The sequence below is a fragment of the Pteropus vampyrus genome, unplaced genomic scaffold (assembly GCF_000151845.1).
Source record: "Pteropus vampyrus isolate Shadow unplaced genomic scaffold, Pvam_2.0 Scaffold123, whole genome shotgun sequence".
NCBI classification, from domain to species: Eukaryota; Metazoa; Chordata; class Mammalia; order Chiroptera; family Pteropodidae; genus Pteropus; species Pteropus vampyrus.
This window is the reverse complement of record NW_011888904.1, coordinates 4284983-4307749: the sequence shown is the minus strand read 5'-3', so window position 1 is coordinate 4307749 and position 22767 is coordinate 4284983. Positions and strand designations below refer to the sequence as shown.

The window sequence follows — 22767 nt, the reverse complement described above, 5'->3', positions numbered from 1 at the left end:
AAAATCTGTTGACTATATTTTTGTGGGTCTGTTTTGAAGCTCTTTGTTTAATTATCCTATGTGTGTCTGTTCTTTCACCAACACCATGTCGTCTTGACTACTGTAGTTGTATAATAAGTCTTGCAATTGAGTAGTACGAGTCCTCTGAGTTTGTTCTTTTTCAGTCTTGTGTTGGATATTCTAAGTCTTTTGCTTTTCCATTATAAATTTTAGAATCAGTTTATCAATAACTATAAAATAGCTTGCTGGGATTTTGACTGGAATTGCATTGAATCTATAGATCTAGTTGGGAGGAATTGTTACTTAAACTGCTGGGATGATGCTAAACTGGGATTGAGTTTTATCTAAGAGCCGTTTTTATTTCCAGTTCACCTTTACCCTGGAAGAGAAGCCTTTAAGGCTTCAGCTTGAAGTTAGGATAATAAAGTCCCGCAGGCCCTGGGCTTTGACTTTTCCGTGAGTCCACTAAAAGGTTACCTCACTTTTGCAGCTTTGTCTTTGGTTTTAGCATTTACAAAAATCCTCAGGACTAATCTTTGGGTGTTGGGATTTTGTTTTTTCCTAGATTTTGGAGCCCAGCAAATGTTCTCTATCTTACTAGCCCTTGCATGCTTTAGGGACTTTAAAAAAACTATTGCATCCAGTTTTTAAGGTTATTTTAGGGAGAGGGTTGGTTCTGATTACCTCCATTTTCATTACTGAGAATTGGAGTTTCCCCAGAGGCCTGCCTCCCTCATAGAATTGATAGTCGGTATATTTAGTTTTTAAATTTTTGTATAAATTATTGAAGGTACAGAATGAATTCTTCCAAGTTTGCAATGTCCTGTAAGGCCTTCCAGATAGTGATAGATTTTGCTGCTTGAGATAAACTGAGGGTAGATCTTGAAGCTACCTGTGATGAAGAAATGTTGCAATTCAGTTTGCATGTGGTGTAGTTTAAAACATGCCTTAGTTTTGGATGTTGAGTAGTTTGGCAAATAACCTATTAATAAATTTGGGTTTCTGGCATAGACTGCTAGTCATCTGGCCCAGGTTTCATTCTCTGCTTTCTTAATGATAGAATTTCCAGTTTTTAACTGGGTATATGCCTATACAAAATAGAAACTAGATCTCCTAGCTTCTTTTGCAGCTAGGAGTGATCATGTGGGTAATTTCTCTTAAGTAGTTCAGACTTCTCCTTCCAGCATCAGACTTCTGCACTGAGTTGTCTATGCCTGAATTTATACCGGAGACACTTTATACTCAACATATCAAAAGTGGAATTAATTTTCTGAATCCCTGCTCCTCTTTTTGCTATGTCATCTCTATTTACCCAGTCACCAGTGTAGAACCCTTGATTCCTCCAGTACCATCTCATAACTCACACACACACATTTAAGCAAACTTCAAATCCGGCTAATTTTCTTTCTTCCTAACTGTCCCCTTTTCTAGTCAATGCCAATATTGACCCTGCTTTTTGCATTTGTCATCTCTTGCCTGGATTGCTACAAATAGCCATATAACTTTGTTTATAATTTCATAATTTATTTTATAATTTATTTGTTTATAATTTTCTTTTCCATCCATAGAATCATCTGTCTGACAGAAGTTTTCAGCCATGTTACTCCTGTGCCTACAGAATTAATTTTAGTGTCCTCTTTGTAATTTGGTCCCATTTTACCTTTCCAGGCTCATTTGTCATTCCTAGCCCTACATTTAATATTCTGATAGCACCAGATTACTTTTATTTCTCTTTCCATGTATTTGTGGGTCCTTCCTTGCTCATGCTTAATCCAGGATTAACGCTTTCCTTTTAAAATTGGTTAAGTTAGAGATATTTTTTATTTTAATCAACTTAATATTTTTCTAAACTTGAAATAAATAGGCTGTGCTGTTAAATATATTATAGTCTCAAATGAGTATTATAGTCTAAGTTTGAGGTTTTTAAAAATTTCAGTTTTGAAGGAAATGTGTTTATCTAGAAAAAACTGATTTTTATATGTGAATTATAAAATCAAATTGTTTCAGGATAGTGTTTATCTGGATCATTTCACATGTAAGGAAACTGGGAGAAATTAGTGATTCTGTTAAAAGTCATGATTAGTTAGAAGCAGAGTCAAGATCTACTGTGACCTCCATTAAATATAAGTATCTGCTGCTTTAAACAAATCTGTGTGTTGTTTTCAAGTCTTATACTTCTAAGATTACCAAGCAGTGTTACAGGGGCCCATACTTCCTGTGTGAATAAGAACTTTGGTAATGAACTGAATAGTATACACTCTGATTCATGACTTCTTAACAAGCTCATTCCATAATGGTTGGTTTATTTACAAAACAATGTCCTACAACTTGCCTTCATACTTGTCGTTTATTCTCGAAGGAAATACTGTTTTACTCATCGATAGATTATTTTAAGTATTCTAAGTGAAACAGGCATGTAGATAGCACACTTTACAGATGTGTGTGTCTTTGTTTGTTTTTAGCATCAAGCATTGCACAATTCTCTCTAATAATGTAGATCATCTCTTACTGAATTTAACACTGTCTGATATCATGGTCTCCCTGGCAAATGCCTCAACTTTGCAAAAGGATTCCAACTGGATAGAAATGATAAGGAAATTTGTGACAGAGACCCTTGAAGATGGCTATAGGCTAAACAGTAAGCAGCTGAACAGATTGCTTGGGGTATCATGGAGGTTAATGCAGATACAACCAAACAGAGGTAGGTGATACTGCTTTATCTTTGTTTAAGAGAGGAGCTCTCATGCATGTTGTTTAGGGTCTAGCTTTGAATTGATAACTTTCAAACATTCCATGTAGTCAGTTACATTCACATCATAAAAGGTAGCTAGGTAGCATAATTATAAAGGATTCTCTGCTTGTACACAAATTGTTTATGGCTCTGAGCATTTTTTTTCTCAAATGGATGGGTCCATTCTGAAGTAAATTGATAAGATTTTTAGTAGATTACAAAGTTGGTGTAAAAGGAGATAGAGGAAATGCCATCAAGCCTAATGATGAAAAAATACCCTCTTCTGATCTAATTTGACTAGAATTTGAGAGGTTTTTCCTTTGCTCCTTATAGAATGAATCCTGCCTGTCTCTTCCTTACTTCTAGCTTGAAGTTATGTCACATCGTCAGTGGGTAGGGGGACGCACCAATTCTCTTATTCAAAAACAAAGCTTTCCTGTTTGGTTTCCATCTTATTCACCTTTTTAAGATCCTAATTTTTGTAATTCCTACTTAGATTTGTTGTCCCTTAGGAAAATTTATACTGTAATCTCTGATTGGTTTGACTTCCATATTGCTATAGGGTATTGCTATAGGACTTTTGTGATAGCAGTTTGTGGCTGAGATCTGCTTTGTATAGGAATGAAGAAAACTACTTCTGTGCTTTTAGAGGAATTTTGAGGCAGGTGAAGAAACATTTTTGATTCATATGTAGTTGTTTTTTCTCTGTTTTTAGAAGTTACAGAGTCTCTCATCAAGGCAGTTTATACATTGTATCAGCAGAGGGGCCTTCTCCTTCCAGTTCGGACTTTGTTACTAAAGTTTTTCAGTAAAATCTATCAAAAAGAAGAACTGAGGTCTTACAGAGTCAGGTAAAGTTTTATATATTTTGCCTTTTTTCTCACCGAGTTATTTCGTAGCCTATTTAAATAAGATGATAGGGTGATTAAATCTTTGGAAAAGTTCACTGCTATTATCTTAGTTGGTTGCATTTAACGAGAGAGAAAATTTTACGAAGAAGCCTACGTAATAGTACCAGTAATCTTATACGCATAACTAAGCAGTTAAAAGCCTCTTTGAGCACGTTTCCACTTGTCCACTTACTGTAGCAGTCATAGCCTTTTATTTTCCATAAAAATTATGGTGGTTGAACCACTAGCCCTTAGTGACATATTGGGGCATATGGTATAAGAATGAGGGCAATAGAAGATGACAGTTTCTGGCTTGGCTTGGTGCTGTCAGGTGAGACAGATAACAGAGTATAGCTAGAACTAGGGAATTAATTTTTTGAAATGGTGAGTTTTGAGGTTTATTTGAGACAGGAGGTTGTGTTAGGCTAGAAGATAGAGATTTGGGATACCTCAGCATACGTAGGGAGTTGTTGGAATATATTTGAATCTTTACTATGAACCAGGTGTTTTTCATAATTTATCTAAATAATTCCCATGCTACTACCATGAGGGGTAGGTACTGTTAACTCTGATTTTACAGAAGAAAAAAAGCTTAAGTTAAATAATTTGGTGAGTGTCATGCAACTAATGGGTAAAAGAGCTAGCTGAGATTTAAATTCAGGTTGTGTGACAACAGAGGTCAGATAACAGTGATTGCTGTTACCTGAGTAAGGGGACATTAAGAGCTTTAGCAAGTATACTAAAGAACTGCAATGACATAAGTTCAAAGCCATTTAGTTGTGGGTACACCCCTACATTGAATGCATCAATAAGTTAATATAGTATAATAATTAACATTAGTTAGGATAAATAGTACACATAGAGTTAAGTAGTGTCTGTGTCCTTTAAGATAAAAATACAATTTAGATTGTGTCCCACATTATGTGAACTTTTAGTGGGTAAAACCTTAGAAAATGCTACAGCTGAATAAATGATGCTGGCAATCTCCTAGGCTTTCAAATGATTAAATGAGTAAATATAGTGTTATTGGTGGATGACTTGTCACTTTATGGTACATTAAGTTTTTTTGTTTAAATTTATGTCTCTTGTCTTTGAAATTATACTTTATTTTGTTCTTCCTTGGCCTTTCTTAGATATCGTAGTAAAGTGTTATCCCGTTGGTTGGCTGGTTTACCATTGCAACTTGCACATCTTGGCTCCCGAAACCCTGAGCTCTCAGCACAGCTTATTGATATCATCCATACTGCTGCAGCAAGAGCACATAAAGAATTACTAAAAAGCTTACAAGCTACTGCTCTCCGAATCTATGGTAAGAGTTTAACTGTGTAGGTAATCATTGGTCTTCCTCAGTTTAGGAAAGAAGTTTCTAAGAGAAGCTTACTAGATTTGCCTTTCCTTTAAATTATTATAAATTAGTTATACCATGATTAAATTGCCAAAACCAAACCAAATGTCAAACAGTTAATTCATTTTCAGTAGTAAGTAGTTTTAGAAGGTTAATGGTTTTAGGTGCTACTTGCATTATTAAATTGCCTTTTAAACCACCTGCTATTCACAAATTTAAAAATTCAGGTATTAAAAAAATTCCTTTGAATCTTTGGTGCAAAATTACTTATTTAATTATAATGAGTGTCTTGTGTGACTTTCATGTATAAATACTTCTTACTCATTCTTGGAACTATTTCATATTTTAAGCAAAAATATCAAAAGCATTCTGGGATATATACATATAATTTATTATTGAAATATAATTCACCATAAAATTTGCAATTCAGTGATTTTTAACATATTTCCAAGGTTGTACAATCATCACCACTAATTCAAAAATATTTTATCATTCCCAAAAGAAACTGTACCCATTAGTAGTCCCTCCCTATTCCTTCCTTTCCCAGCTCCTGTCAGTCACTAACCTACATTTCTGTCTCTGGATCTGGACATTTCTTATAAATGGAATTGTGTAATACGAGGCCTTTCAAGTCTGCTTTCTTTCACACAGCATAATATTTTCAGGATTCATCCATGTTGAAGCATATATCAGTATTTTATTTCTTTTTATTACTGAGTAATATTTCTTTGTACAGAAATAAACATTTATCCGTTTATTAAGCGATGGACATTTGGTTTGTATCTGTCTTTTGAAGGTATATTTTTAAATCTGTTTTTTTTTTTTTTAAGTATTGCTTATATGTAGGTTGTGTGTGTGTGTGCGTATACAGATACACACAAACAGGTTTTTTGCTTTAGGTTGATACTATGTCACTGTTTAGCAAAAGTGCTTGTTTTTTTGTTCTACTTTTTTATGTCCAATCCCTTTGCCCCCATCAAAGTTCTTATTTCAAACAAGACATTTGGATGTTAGGAAGTTATTACAATGTTAAAGAAATATATCTTTAAATAAATAATGGCTATGTTTTACTTTAGAAAGTAGTTTAAGCTGTACATATATGCTTTATGATAAAACTTTAATTAATATGTTAGAATTCAGCATAACAGTGAAAATAATCATTTAATCTGCTTTACTTAATCTCTGATTTGTATATCTTTCATAGTTGAATTTAATATGTCTACCTACCCCACTAGATCCACAAGAAGGAACTGTGGTGGTTCTCCCGGCAGAGTCTCAGCAGTGTTTGGTCCAGCTTGTATATTTTCTACCCAGTCTGCCTGCAGATTTGCTTTCTCGATTAAGTCGTTGCTGTATTATGGGAAGACTCAGTTCAAGTTTGGCTGCCATGCTTATTGGGATACTACACATGAGGTAGCATGCTCAAGTGAGCTGTATTTTAAGTATAATCCTTTCCCCCATCCCTTCTACTGCAATTCGTGAAGTACAGAACACTTTCAAAATTACATGTTGCTATTACCTTTATTTGCTCTTAATGTAACAATTAAAACCGCTGCTATTATTGCTAGATAAAGTTCAGTAGAGCAAGACTGTTTCAAGTTATTTAGTGATTTCTATAGGTAGATTAGAATAAGGTTTGAAATTATTAAAAGCATATGGTAAGGATTCAGTGGCAGGTGAGAGTACTGGGCTTAAAACCTTTAGTGTTATGAATTGTGATACAGAGCTTCCTTTCAGAGCTCAGAATTTAATGTAGCTGTTGAAATAAGTTTGTGGACTCACAAGAAGTCATTTGAAATCTCGGGTGTGTTAAAATATACATAACAGAATTTACCATTTTTACCAGTTTTAAGTGGACAGTTAAAACTGTAGAGTGGCATTAAATACATTCACATTGTGTAACCACTACCACTTATTCATCTCCTGAACTTTTTCATCATCCAAAACTGAGTGTCTGTACCCATTATATAATAACTCATTTACCTTGTCCCTCTCAGCCAGTAGTAAACATTGTTCTGTCTTCATGATTTTGATTATTCTAGGTACCTCATATAAGTGGAATCAAACAATATTTGTCCTTTTCTGACTTGCTTATTTCATTCAGCATAACTCTTCAAGGTTCATCCATGTTGTAGCATGTGTCAGAATTTCCTTCCTTTATAAGGCTGAATAATATTCCATTGTATGTAGACACTACATTTTGTTTATCTATTCATCTGTTGACACTTGATCGTTTCTACCTTTTGGCTATTGTAAATAATGCTGCTATAAAATCGGTATCTAGATATGTGTTTGAGTCCTTGCTTTTTATTCTTTTGGCTATATACGCAGAAGTAGAATTGCTGGATCATGTGATAATTCTCTAACTTTTCAAGGAACTGTCATTCTGTTTTCAACAGTGGCTTTACCATTTTACTATGTAAGGTTTTGTAATTAATAGGGTTTCATATTGCGAGTGTTCAAAGAATCCTTAAACACCTCATGCTTATATTATCAGGCATGATATTTTAGTATTCAGCAATATTTATTACTGATTGTGGCTCATGAATGGGATCTGATATGGTTAGGCAGAAATTGAGATCTAGGCCGCAGCTGTCAAGTTTAAAGACTAGCTTCCTTTGGCTATAGATCCCCTATCCCAGTTAAATAGAAATAGCTCATTTTGTTAGTAGACTTTATCTGTGTTTGCCAGTATTTTCATACTAGTATAGGTAATATATTTGAATCTGGTCATCCAAATTGTGCTTCATAACTGATGATATAACCTTTCCCTTTAGCAATTTGCAATGTGGTGTTTACATGTGAAAATTTCAAGGTTTATTTTGTGTGCATGTGCATTAGAGAGACTTGGTCTTATTAAGTATTTTAAACATTTTTTAGTTTCCCATGTTTTTTTCTTTCTTAGAAATTAAAAGAAAACCCAGCTTTTTAGATAGTGCAAGCAATTATTTAATGCTAGGCTTTAAAAAAAAAATGTTATTTTTTTTTCTATAACTCTAGTGATTTTGTGTTATCTTCCAGTAGAGGGCACTCTATTCCTTTGATATAACTAATGGAGGATCTGTTTTAACATTCAGCTAAAATCACCTTTTGAACACTTCCCTTTGAAATTGATTCTCTTTGGAAGGTATATTATCTTTATTAACATCAGTTACTCTTATGCTTAACTTTCGTCAAAGATTTTTTTCAAAAGTCTTTGTGGAGATTTGTGGTGTTGAGAAGTTTATTAATTTACAGATAATGATAATAAGGATTGATAATCATTAAATTAAAAGCTGATTATCTTTGTAGTTAAAACTCCACCAAGTTAAATTTTGCTTTTTAATATTTGCACAGTCTGTTAGCCTTCTCTTTCTATAGATGTATTGTTCCTATTCGAACTTATCTTTTTAAAAAAATAATACTAAAAATGAGGACTTTTCAACTTTTTCAGACCGGTGGCATTACCATTGTATCACTTTTTCTAGATTCAGAATTTAAGAATAATGTTTAGTTCCTTTCAGCATACACTGGAGTTATTTCATATTTGGTTTTCTCTTCAGAATATCCCCTTTTCTCTGTGACCAGTGACTATAAACTAGCCAGCTTTTTCATTATCTATTATTACAATAGTCTTGCTTATCAATCTCATTTATTTTGTGCACTGTTGCCAGATTAATTTTCCTGAAATATTCTGTTAATAATTTCTGATTTTTGTCTGATTTTTCTGATTTTTTGTTACATTAATTGGACTGTGAGATCAAGTTTCAATTCAGGTTTTAAAGGTTTGATGCTCTGCCATCTATCAGAGAGAGTTTATCTAAGAGCAGGATACTGCCTAGAGTTTGACTTTTTCCTCATACCATTATACTTGCGTTCCACTGACCTTTGCTCAGTCCTATTCTCTCTGCCCCTAGTTTATTTACAGCTGGATTGGGAAACATAAGACATAAATGTTAGATGAAAATCTCTAAGAAGAGAGAAAGTCTTAGACTAAAGATTTGGCTTGGTTTTAAGTAGGATGACTATATGACCTAGTCTGCGAGAAAGAGTTCAGTTTACTTCTTTTGACCCAGCATAATTAGTACTAGCATCCCCTTTTGCTCTTGGAAGTGTTCTGGCTTGCTCAGTGTATGTGGGCATCATCATTTTATGGACAGTGTGATCCTGTTGCATGTCTTTTGTCCAAAATAGACTCTTACATGGATTTGCTACCCCATTTAGCCACTGGGTGGCATAGTTCCTAATTTCACTGGATTAAATACAATTAACAGAAAGAAAAAAAAGTGTTTCTAGTTGAATTAGAAACTCTTAATTTTGGCTGACATTTATTCAAATTTCTGTGATAAAATTTGTAGTCTCAGCTTGTTGGATTTGATCATTTTCAGCCTTTTTTGCTGTATTTCTGGTTGACATTTGCTCTCTTCTTCTTAGCCATACTTTGAAGAGTGTTTTTAAAGGGGTCACTGGAAACCGATCTCATAGTAGGAACCAGATAATCCGCATTAAATAAGGAGCTGCTTTACATTTAGCTATTCCTTTGAGTCCCCTTCCAATACTTTAGTTGCACTATGGTTAAGTAGACCTAGTTACAGCTTTGCAAAGTATAGGAACACATAGTTATCTTAGAGTGGCTTTAAGTGAAAGTATTCTTCACCTAATTAAGATACTTTGGCTTGGGTAGGAAGCTGGAACTTTTTTAAAGTAAGCAAGGTAAAAATCAAGTAGTAAATACACAGCAGATGAAACTACTGAAAAGCAAAACTTAATTTTGGCTCCTTGGAGTCTGATTTTCAAGTGGTATGGAAATTTTCTAAGTTATACTGTGTATGTGGACCAATTATGCCTTTTAATGAAACTTTACATAAATATGTTAGAAGTTAAATTTTCCATATTATGTACTTGAGCCCTTATGTATAAAGTTAATACATACTGCGGGTTTTGTTTAAGCTATTAAATCAGACTTGTTTTCAATAAAAAAATGGTTATATTCTTGAGTCTTCAAGTTGGTCACTTCTGGTAATAGTTCTCCCATTGTTTATTATAGATCATCATTTTCTGGATGGAAGTATTCAGTTAAAGACTGGTTGATGAGTGATGTGGACTATTTTAGCTTCTTATTTTCAACACTTACAGGTAACCACACTCACCTGCCAAGTTTAGGAAAGGAAAAAACCTAGTATAAAGATTATTCTAAGATTTACTGTCATATGTCTGGTTCGAGTTTTGAAAATGTCAAATCTATCTTAGAATGATTTTTATTTATTAATAAGTGGAAGTCTTTGAAGGAATAGTTGTATCCTACATTGTCAGGCTTTTGAGGCAGGGAGCTGCATGATTCATTTTAAAGTCTATCATAGTACAAGAACCAAAAACTTGGGGATTATTTGAATGTTACATGATTACTTCTTCATTTTCTTCTTTGTCTTATTTCTCAATTACTTATCTTTGTTAAGTGGACATACTTGACTCTTATTTAGATAGCCAGAAGCCACATTGCATATTTTAAAAAATCGAACAGAATATCCATTTTAAACATGTTTAAAATGTTCAACTTGATAGGAAGAGTATCAGATTTTAGTTGTTTTCTGCATTCCATTTGCCCTCAAAGCAAAATTAATGAGTCTAGAAATATCATAATTAGATGTATAAGTATTACTATTGTTTTAAATGTTTGTACTACGGCCATGCCACCCTGAATGTGCCCGATCTTGTCTGATCTCAGAAGCTAAGCAGGGTCGGGCTTGGTTAGTAAGTACTTGGATGGGAGACCACCTTGGAATACCAGGTGCTGTAGGCGTTTAAAAAAAAAAAAGGAAAGAAAATAATTAAATGATTGTATTAGTTCAACATTTCAGTTTTATATTTGGGTGATGAAGATGAGATTCTTTGAAACTTTCTGAAGACTTATAATTAGGAAACTTAGTTTATATAAAGACAGAATCCAAAAAGAACTTGACTGGTTCTGATAATGAGCTGAATCTAGCAAGATAAACATTATATAAAAGATAAATGTAGATTCCCACATGTTTAATGGTTTCAGTTGTACACGTTTGAAGGTGTTTTAACAATACCCATCAAAAGGTTTTGTGATTTTAGAAAGCTCATTAGGAGTCAGTAATGTGATGTAGTTTTCAAACTAGATGATGATGCTTTAGGCTGTGTTCATGGAAATATAGTGATCTGAACATCAAAGCAGATAGCTAAGGTCAGCCCTCATCTGGTATTCTGATCATTCTGAAAGCTACCTTTCAGGACGGACTTTGGCAAATTGTCTGTGTAGGTCAGGTCAACTGTAATTGGGTTATGTAAGGTGTAGTTGAAGGAATTACATATGTATTGTTAAAAAGATCTAGGAGGGATAGAGAGTTTTAAAACATTTGAACAGCTATTATGTAAGAATTTAAAGTTTGGTACGTGTGTGAAGGAATATATTTGTTTATTTGCTTTTTTAAACCTACTATTAGTTGGAAAGGTTATACCTTTCTAATCTTCTTAGGTAAATGTGGAAAAGCCCTCTATATAAGGGGTAAAACCTGTTTGTTGATGTATTATAGATTGGGTTAGAGCACATCATTTGTGTAAATATATGAATTTTACTGCCTCCATTGTTAGCATTTCATTTAAAAAAATACATGAAATGCAGAAATTCAGAGAAAAGGTAGCTTAAAGAACAATTTATCTCGAAGGTATGTGTTATCTCTTTTTAAAAAAAATATGAAGAATGTCACTTGTGTTTTATTTTTTTAATTTGATTTTCTTTGTATCCACATTAGGGTTTTCAAAAGAGGAGTTGACTTGGCTTCAGAGCCTCCGAGGAGTCCCTCACGTCATCCAGACACAGCTTTCCCCTGTGCTTCTTTACCTTACAGATTTGGATCAGTTTTTACACCATTGGGATGTAACAGAGGTAATAGTGCATTTAAAAATAAATTTATGGTTATTAAAATTCAGTTCATCAACTACTAGTGGTTACTGTAGATTAGGACTGCCTTGTATGTGATATTCTTAGAGGTACGGAGTAGTATAAGACATGATCCATTGTTCTGAAAGCACTTAGGAACTTGGGTAGGAGATGTATGTTTCTAAAAGAGGAGTGTTTTTCATTGTAAGTTATATAACTAGAATAAAATAAACCAACAATTTGAATGATAGAGACAAATTTATTTTATTTAGTATTGGACAGATAGGATAGATACATCTGTGGAAAAGAGGAAAGGCTTCATGGAAAAGGAAGAATTTGACCTAGGTGTTGATGGCTGAGTAGAACTTAAGTAGGATTTAGTATCCTTGAAGGCGGGTTTTTTAAAACAAAAAAAACCCACCAGCAGTTCCTTTGGTTTTAAGAATTAATCTATAGTTTTTTAAAGTTAAATTTAAAACCCTAATTTTTCCTCTGGCTTTCAGTTTCAACTTAAAAATCTTGTTAGATAAATATAGTAAATTTAAGCAGTCATTTTAAAAAGGGACTTTGATTATATTTTATTTTACAAACTTAAATTTTAACTGTTTATAACTTTTAATATATTCACTATTTGACAGTTCGTTTTCTGACAAACCTTCACAAATGTTAAAGTAAATCTTAAATAGCTAAGAAATTAAATATAAATTTTAATATCTTATGGTTTGGTACTGTTTATAGAGAAATTCAAATTAAAATCACTAGTCTAATTAGTGATATGTTTTAAATTAGAAGTAAAAGGCTGAATTTTTTTACCCCAATAGGCAAAATTGTCTTATCTGTTACAAATATATAAATTAAATATGCAAAGACATTATAAACATTAATATTAGGGATTATATTAATGTAAAATATTTCTATATTTTTTTATTTCATTTTCTTTCCTTGTATTGAAAGGTACTTGCTCAGTAGGAATGCAGTTATATCATCCCAAAATATTTTGGTTTGAACCTTGAAAATTCCGAGGCTGTCTTCTCTGGCAACCTATTTTCTTTTAATGATTCAGAAAGCCTCTGGCTAGGACACTGACTATATTCTTTCTTATAACTCCTGATTGCCAGGCCAAAAGTCTTATTTTTTTAAAAACTCTGTTTCTCAACAGAGTAGTCTCTAGATTCAAGTTAACAACCTTCTTCTGTTGTTCTATCAATTGATTTTATTTACTTCTCTTCTTTCATTCTATTCTGTATTCTGAATACTGTTCATGTTCTTCTCATACCTTAGGGTTATACCTTTGTAGATATTCAGTAGAATTCTCTCATGGTTTTGTTTGACTCTGATCACAATACTTCCATCATGCCAATGACATTTATCTTTTCTTTATTGCTCTACTGCATGGTACTGTGTTTATATGTAAGTTCTCCAAAAATATTGGATTTTAAAAAGTAAAAAGAAATAATGACTCAGGTAACCAACCTAATTGTTTAATAGCTAACATTTTATCTTAATTCCATGGTAAGTGAAGCGTGCTTACAAAGACAGTCTGAGGTTAAGGCTTTAAGTACTAGATTGTAGAGTTTGGGTTTGCAAACAGTAGTTAAAAGTAGTTGTTTTAAGGGACTGTTCCTAATGTATTTAAACTGTCATGATGTATTGGAGCAAGCATCAGCCCTAGATTTCAAGCATAGATTTGCCATTGTCTGGTTTGGTAACTTGGACAACTCATATAACCTTTATCTGATAATTTAAAATTTTCATAAGCACATCATTGTGTAAAGCCAAGACAAAATTGTCATGAGAATGTGATCAGTTCTATTTCTGAAGTGAACATTTGGCAAGGACACATATTAAACTTCAAGGTTGCTGTCTTTGAAATGTTAAGATGTAAGTTAGGAAAAATCTGAAAGTCTCATTTTTAGTTTTTGAAGGTCTTAAGAGAAGATTCCAATTTTCTTTTGGATAAACTTTGCTATATTTAAGTTGGCCTTTTCATGTGAAAGTATACATTGAAAATTACATAGTTTTTGATATCAGCATAAAAACTTGTTTTCCTAATTTCAAGTTATTAGTTGGTAGAGTTGGATTTTCTTGGTTGTTTTGTTGTACTTTTATCTGCCTAGGCCGAAGTGATTTTTTTTTTAAATCAAGACTTTCTTTTTGAGTAGGTATTATTCACAAAGTTTAATTCAGAAGAACAGGATAATAATAAAACGTCCTCTTCCATTCCCTAGTTTAGTTTTTTTACCTTTTTAAAAAAATTTATTATTTTTTGGTGACATTGGTTAATGAAATCCAGTAAATTTCAGGCGTACAATTTAACAGTAAGGCATATATATATATTGCATTGTGTTCCCCTCCCATAGTTAGATTTCTTTCTGTCACCACATATTTGACCCCTTTTACCCCATGCACCTCTCTCTTCCCTCCTTCCCCCTACCCTCTGGTAACTACCAGTCTATTGTCCATGTCATGAGTCTCTGTTTGTCCTGTTCGTTTGTTGCTTTTAGGTTTATATCCCACATATAAGTGATATGTGATTTTCAACTTTTTCTGTCTGGCTTATTTCACTTAGCATGATTATCTTAAAGTCCATCCATGTTTTTGCAAATGGCAGTATTTTATCTCTTCTTACGGCTGAGTAGTATTCCATTGTATATATGTACCACAGCTTCTTTAGCCAGTCATGTATCGTAGGACACTTTGGTTGCTTCCATGCCCTGACCAATGTGAATAATGCTGCTATGAACATCGGCGTGCAAATATTTTTTCAGATATGAGTTGTCAAGTCTTTGGGGTAAATACCCAGTAAAGGGATTGCTGGATCATATGTTAGATCAATTCTTAGTTTTTTAAGGAACCTCCATATTGTTTTTCATAGTGGCTGTACCAATTTGCAGTCCCACCAGCAGTGTATGAAGGTTCCTTTTTCTCTGCATTCTCCAACATTTATTACTTGTCCTCTTGATAACAGCTATTCTAACAGGTGTGAGATGGTATCTCATTGCAGTTTTGCTTTGCATTTGTCTAATAGCTAGTGATGATGAGCATCTTTTCATACGTTTGTTGGCCATTTGTATGTCTTCTCAGGAGAGTTCTTAGCCATCCATTTTCTCTCTCCAGTTTCTAAATGTATTCTTTCAGGAATCTTCTGTGTCTTCACAAATTACTACATATATTCTTTTGTTTTTCCCTTTTTATAGAAATAACATACTCTATATAGTAATTTGGACTTTGCTGTTAATGATAGAAACAGTAGTTAACGGGGAAAGATCACAAAGGGAAAAAGAATCTCTGGACAGAGATACCTTTCCCAGATGGAGATTTCTATTCTAGAGCCAGTGAAAGATTTTAAGTAATGTTAATCATCATTTATAAAATACTGAATCATTGTAAAAGAATATTTTTAAATGGATAAGCTCTGAAGAAGAATAATCAAACGTAAGTCCAGTTTAAGAAACATTTTCCATTATTTTTGAAATACCTAGTGTGCCTTTCCCATCTCCCTTTAGAGTAACATTATCTTAAATTTTATCTCATTCTTCTTCATAATTTTACCATATTAGCATGTAGCTCCAAACTATATAGTTTAGTTTTATTTTATCGAACTTTTTAAAAGTGAAAATTTTTTTGATTAAGTAATTTGCTTTCTTAAAGTTTACTCTTTAACTTAACACATCCTACCTTCAAATTATACCACTTCATACCGTAATGTAATGTGTAATGAATAAGCGAGGTCATTCTTTTCTTTGTGTTTCTCTATGTAATCTGTCTTTCCAAGCTTTTTCACCCTATTTTTTAAAGATTTTCCTTTTATTACTTTTTCAGCACTTCGATTATGTCTCGGTGTTATTGTCTTTGTTTTTTTTCTTAGCTTGATGTTTGTGGATTGTTTTATTAGGTTTATAGTTTATTGTGTTGGGGAAAAATGTCAGCTTTTGTTTCAGAGATCTTTTTGTTCCCTTCTGTGGGATTCCAATTCACATGTTAGACCACTTGATACTATCCTGCAGGCCTTTAAGACTGTTTATTAACCTTTTTTTCCCTGTCTATTTCAGAAAGTACACTATGTCTTCAAGTTTACTGATTTTTTTCTTCAGTATCTAATCTGCTCTTAAATTCTACCAAAGAATTTTTTTAAATTAAGTCTATTTTTAGAGCAGTTATAGGTTCATAGCAAAGTTGAAGGGAACGGATATTTCCCATATATCCCCTTCCCCTTGCATAGCTTCCTCCTTTATTAACATCCCCTAAATGTCAAAGTGGTACATTTGTTACAATAAATGAATCTACATTGATATAATTACCCAAAGTCCATAGTTCACATTATAGTTCATTCTTGATGTTGTACATTCTGTGGGTTTGGACAAATGTGTAATGACATGTATCCATCATTATGGTAGAGTATTTTCACTGCCCTTAAATCCTCTGTGTGCTGCCTATTCATATCTCTATTTGTTCATGGATAGTCTGGTCTGGATAGTCTGCAGTGGCACACTTTCTGACAGACAGTGTGCCACTGCAGTTCTCCCACCCACTCTACTCTCTAGCTTGGCACCACCCAACGCCTTTAGAACTGAATTGTTCAGGGAAGGAAGGAGAGGCAGAAGGGAAAGGATTAAGTGGTCATTTATTATTGAATGGACCTTTTTAAACATGGTTTACTTTTTGATAATGAAAATATTCACTGTACTTATTCTGAAGTAGGAAGATAGCATTGGAAATATATTGTTTACATTGTTACTTACAGGTATAAAAGATAAGAAAAATTACCATGTGGAAACTGAGTGGTTTCAATCTACAAGAGGTTTAATAGAGGAATAATGCACAGAGCTGTTGATTTTTGAATGTAGCTTGACTCTCCTCTCCCTAGAGTTATGTTCTTTCCACCATTTTTATCTTTGTCTCCTTGCAGTTTTTCTGCATATTCCATTTTTGGCACTACATCAGCTTCTGGAGTTCTCTTATGATGTCTCTGGGAACTTGATGCTGTCCTTCCCTCTTGTTTCCTTGAGAACTTAGAAAATTAAAAATATTAAGGATTTGACTCGCACCTCCCTCATAATTTTTTTCTTTTCCTATAAACTATTCTCTTTTACCTCTGGGGAATAGCAGGCAGTGTTACACTTAATTTGAACAGGGTATTAGTATTTTCTGGATTGTAAGTAGTTTTGCATGACTTATTTTTCCACCAAATGGAAAAAAGGCATTGGTCAGCCCTTTGTTGACACAACTCTAATCTTTTTATTGTAGTGCTTAATAGAAATATAGTCTCTACCATGGCAAATTATAAGCTACTTGAGGCTGAGAGAGACAAGAGTTTCATTCTCCCTTACCTGTGCATTGCATTTAATAGGACTAGCTCAGTGCTCAGTAAATGTTTAATACATGGATTATTTGGAAAATTAGCTCTTATATGAGATTTGATTGTTTTGACCTTTGATGTTTGCATCTTCAGAGTCTTTTTTTTCTTAAGTTTCCAGTTAATATGTAGAGGATGTAGGTTAAAAAAAAAAAAATCTGTTTAACTTGTTTCTGACCTAAAATATCCTGTTTTGATTACTGATTTTCTCCTTTTCTGACAGACAGTGTGTCACAGTTTCTTGGTTATCCCTGCACGAAGCCAGAGCTTTGACATCCTGCAGAGTGCCATCAGTAAGCATTTGGTAAATATACTTAAACTTTTTTTCTGTCACACGAAACATACAGATGTATTGAATAAGACCAGGTTTGCCATAGCCAAGGAGAGAGTGAGAATTCTAAGCCTAATAACCTCTCACAGTACGATATTGTGGTGAGAACCAGGGAATCTTAGTGTTTTTCCCGGCTTTGGTAACTACTTTTGAGCTTTAGAAAATCTCTTGTTATGGCAGGGACCTTACTTTCTACATCTGTGCAGTGAAAGACCTTAAAATTATGCCTCAGGTTCTTCTGACTTGGAATGCTTTAACTAACATGTGCCTGGTGTTAGTGTCTTGGGAATCCAGCATCCGGAAGAGGGTCTAATTCCCACCTAGAAGATCTGGGGTCTGAAGTACGGACATCACCTAACTGGCTTGAGGCCTCGTCACTGGAGGCAGTGAGCTCAGCCATGAGACTGAATTCTCTTCTGGCTCATGGGTGTCTCTTGTTCCCATTGGTATTGAATTCACATTAGGTACGCCTGGATTTTTGCTTTTAACTTCCTTCAATGTTTACACTTGGACCTTTGGCTTTTATTATAATAATGTATTATAGTGCAGGGGAAGGATCCCACATTTTATCTTCCAGGTACTCTTACTTGTTAACATAATTTTATAGGCACATCCACACCTCCTTTTCTCCTTCAGTATGTTATTTCCCTTGAGTTGGAAGAATACTGCTTTAATTCCCAGTACTCTTTTCTCCCTGCCATAAAACTTCAGTCCTTACGCTTTGTGTTTCCAAAGATCCCACCTTTTTCTTTTTCACCTCTACTCCGGAAATGAATGCTCTCCTTTGACTATATTACCCTAGTAAAAGATCAAATGCCAGTCAGTCCAGGCCACTATTTTCAGACAGCCTGATGAAGGGTTACAACCTCAGAGCCTGCAGACATTGATTAATTTGTAGGAGATTTAAACCCTATATACAGTTACAAGTTAGAGTCTACCTTAATGACAATTTATACAGTAGAGTCCAGATGAATTAGGATACCTCGATATTTGTTATCTGGATTTGGGGGCAGTGAGGAAGTCAGGTGTTAAGAATAGTAACTGACTTCCTGACTCCAGTCTAGGTATTTTCCTTAGTCATGTCCGAATGACTAGCTAAACTAAAGGACAGAGAAGGCTGATTGCAAAATGAACTGTTTTGTAAGGGAGTGGTGCCAGATATTAGCATTTTCCAGTCTGAATAATCAATCTAAAGGTCATACAAGTGTGATTGTTGGTATCAAGATTTTCTTTAGATGCATGAAATAATCCTTTTAAATTATGGTATTTCTGAACATTAATAGAAACTGTAACATCTAGAAAATTTTAGAAGAACTTGTCACAAAAGCAAAGCAGTGGATTGGGTTAATAGTATCTCTTGAGTTAGCATGTTTTCAGAGTCATTTAACATAGAGATTAAATTCTCAGAGGTAAACAGGATCTCAAGGTGTGGCAGGTGACATTATGTATAATGTATATATTAGTTTTCAGTAGAAGTGAGGTAAGGTTAACTATCCAGTTAATGAGGTTTGGCTTTTTTCTGGGGAGAGGGACTGTTATGAAGAGGTCATTAATCTCCTTTTTCTCTGCCTAGGTTGGGTTGACTGTAATTCCTGACAGCACAGCTGGCTGTGTTTTGGGTGTTATCTGTAAGCTCCTGGATCATACGTGTGTACTTAGTGAGAGTCTACTGCCATTTCTGGCTTCTTGTTGCTACAGTCTTCTGTATTTTCTGCTCACTTTAGAGAAGGGAGAACCAGAACATCTAAGCAAGAGGTAACAGTTTTTATATTCTTCAACTTTAATTTTTTTCCTACCTGTTCCACTCCCTCCATTAATAATCAATCAATAAATTGAGTGAAAGAATTAAATTTAGAAATGTCCTAAGTTCTCTTTCAGAGTTTATATAAACCTAGCTAGCTTTTTTTTTGCTCTTTCATGAATCTCCTATGTTTTGAGAACTTTTAGTTTTTATTTTTTCCTTTAAACTACAAATTTGAAAAGTTAGAGGGCATTGTAAAGTTTCTTGAGAGCTTTCCTTATTAACATTGCTATAGGTCTATCAAGAAAAAAATTCTACCTTTTGAAGGATGAGCCTTTGTATTTTGTTTTGGGCTTCATTAGAACTAGCCAGAGTGGAATTTAAGGAAAATTGTTCCAAGAGGCTAGTGTTTTTAATTAGTCTATACTTTAGCTTCTACATGAAATTCAGACTAAAACCTCTAGGATAGTTTGGAAGACCTCACTTTAATTTTTAAACAGTATTCTCATCCTATGTTCTTATTGGTTTGCCTGTTAAAATTCTTTGCAGAAGGTTTTTTTAAAAATCCAGCAGATGAGCAAATATAAGAGAGTAAAAATCATTCTGTTCCTATTAATATTTTGATGTTTGTCTATCTAGTTTTTGAACTTTTAAAGTCATAAAAATGTAATGATTGTATAAAACATATAGTTCAAAAAGTAAGTATGAACCGAACATCCATTTAACCAACCTCTAGAGTCAGAAATAGAACATCGTCAGCAATACATCCTCCATGCAGCCTCAAGTTAATGTTTTTCTTCTACAGAGTGATCCCCCAGATATCACTTTTATTTCCTTGCCTTTTTATTAAAACATTTTATGTGCATTTGTAAATAATACCACTTTTTGTGATTTGATTCTCATCTTTTGTGAGTCATTCATCTTGATTCAGAAATATATTTTGTTCATTTTGTTTCTCTGTATCGGGGTTCAGCAAGTTTCTTTCTGTATAGAAAGTCAGATAGTAAATATTTTAGGTTTTCAGGTCTATAGCATCTCATCAGAACTTCTCAACACTTTCCTAGTGTGAAAGCAGCAAGGAGTAATACGTTATATGAATAGGTGTGGCTGTGTTCCAATAAAATTTTATTTACAGATGTAGGTAGTGAGCTGGATTGGCTGTGGTCCAGTACCCCTGCTCTAAAATAACACTTTGATAAGAAGTTTCAAAGATCTTTGGTAAAGCTTCTTTAGAGGAATATCATGTTTTAACTTTATGTGACTGGACTGAACAAAATACTTTTTGCCTGTTTAAAATGAGTAGTTTTAAAAGTGTTTTATACCTGGTATTGGAAAGGGTGATGTTACCAGGACTCTATGCATCTTTTGGGATGACATTAGTTACAAGGAAATGCTGGCAACCAGAGTCTTAGGTACAGGTTTCCCTCGCTGTGTGAAAATAGAGCATTCCTATGAAAACTTTCATAAGCCAAAATGGCATAAAGCGAAGAAGCAGTTACCATTAACTTATATGGAAGATTTTTTTGAGTGTTCCCAGACCCATAATTCAACATGCACAAAGCACAATTGAAATGCTTATATATTCAGTTTACACTAAGCATAACATCTTAGGCTTTTCTAATACCTTAGGACGTACCTTGCTAATGGATACACAAAATAAATCAAGATAAAACAGATAAGTTGCTTTCAAACACAATTTAAAGCTTTGGCAGTTTGACGCTGAGATGTTGAGTGTGGTTACCCAGAAGGAGCTTGGCAGGACCACTCTTGGTGCTCGGGTCGCAGCTGCCTCTATAATGGCTGCTACAGAACAAATGCTGAATGCTATTTTGCTTTTTCTACTTTTTCATAAAAGCAAAAATCCTCTGGATAGCTTTCATTTAGTGAAAACAGATACAGTGGTAAGTCATAACAGTGAAGTGGTGTAATGTGAACTTTTGAAAAGTGGGGTATATTCGTACTTAAATATCCTTTTCAGGCTACTCTTACCCTTTCACAGAAGGTGACTGTGAGATTAAAAATAACAAGTGCCAAATTACTGGGACCCTTTGTTTTCTTAAGTGCTGGCCAAAAAATTCAGGCTTTACCAATGTGAGTTGTTCAAAATTGTGGCTACTATACTCTAAAGAAACTGTTCTGTTGTTTTCCTGACTTGTAATGAAAAATCTGTTGTTCAACTGAGCTCTCTTGGCTTGTAGTAATCTGTTCATTTCTATGGTTTTACTGTTTTCTCTTTATCTTTGTTATGTTGCAAATCAGGATGTGTCCTAATAAACCCTTAGTGTGCTCCTTTAATTGGAAGACTCACATTTTTTTTCTTCAGCTCTGGGAAATACTGTTATTTCTATTATCTCCCCTATTGTTTCTATTCTCCTCTTCTAAAAATTCCTTTTAAACATGGGGAGCATCCCATTCTGTCCTCCATCTTTTAACATCTTCTGCTTTGCTAATTCTTTTATTTAACCCTCTTATTTTTTATTTCATCATATTGTTTTCTTTGATCTAATTTGGGTTTTTTGCTTGGCTCTGTCATTCTTGCTTGTTCTTGATTTATTATTAAAGTTCCTGTCAGTTTGTTCTGTTTGTTGTTTTTTTCTTTGGTGTGAGAATTCTCTTATTTTGAGGAGCAGGTGAGGCCTGGAGATTGTCTTTCATGGGCTTGAACAAACTCATATTTTGGGATGTTACCTTTTCTCTGAGTGCATCTTTTTATGAGAGTTCTAAGGAGGCTGGAGAGATCTCCCTATGAGACAGTTTCATATCTTCATTTTCCTCACTTCCAGTCATATAAAGGGAGCCCAGTTCTAGTTCCCTGCCTTCCACACCTAGTTCCCAAAGTCTCAGCTTCCAACACTGTTAGCAGTTGAAAACCCGCCGTAAAATCCCACATCCAGTTCTCTTCATCTGCTGGGTATCTTTATGTGTGTTCTGTCATAGTTTCTGGCACTTAAGAGAGAGAGAGTTCAACTGTTCTGTCTTAAGCTTGGCTGCATGTGTGAGGGGTGTGTGTGTATTTTATCTGTATTTCTCTGTACTTAGTAGAAGGGGAAGTTGGTATCATCTGACCAGAATATATCAGAAGTTTGTGGAGTTAGGTGAACTCACAAGTTTATGCAAAATACTGAAATATCATCAGTTTCTTAGAGTGGTTTAGAACCACTGCTTTATGTTAAGCTGAAACCTCAACTTCATTGGTCCCAGTTCTGTACTTTAATCAGTTTATAGAATCAGTAAAATTATTCTTGTACATGACAACTTGTAGAAAACCCAAAATATATCTATTCATGTGGTATTTCTTCTATCACTTGTAGTACCCAGGTCTCTTGTATTTCTCTTTGGCTTGACAGTTTTCTGTAGTTGTGTGTGAAGGTGGAATTCTAAACTTTACTCATCTATTAATATACTTAAATTTGGTATTTAGCATCCATAAGACCTTTCAGCACAGTTTTGGTCATTGAAGAAAATGAATATATTGGAACAGTTCAGGAGT

At 34.0% G+C, this 22767-nt stretch overlaps 1 protein-coding gene and 1 pseudogene across 2 annotated transcripts in view; both read left to right on the top strand.

Annotated features, from left to right (window-relative positions):
- Positions 1-22767, top strand: part of TEX10 (testis expressed 10) — a 41505-nt gene that overhangs the window by 15830 nt on the left and 2908 nt on the right. For both annotated transcript variants that reach the window (XM_011366267.2, XM_011366268.2), the window contains 8 exons: positions 2463-2701; positions 3447-3582; positions 4755-4930; positions 6202-6379; positions 9993-10081; positions 11722-11855; positions 17429-17509; positions 19110-19291. In XM_011366267.2, coding sequence (XP_011364569.1) covers positions 2463-2701; positions 3447-3582; positions 4755-4930; positions 6202-6379; positions 9993-10081; positions 11722-11855; positions 17429-17509; positions 19110-19291 — 1215 coding nt within the window. The remainder of the gene's footprint in view (positions 1-2462; positions 2702-3446; positions 3583-4754; positions 4931-6201; positions 6380-9992; positions 10082-11721; positions 11856-17428; positions 17510-19109; positions 19292-22767) is intronic.
- Positions 10623-10745, top strand: LOC111743839 (annotated as a pseudogene).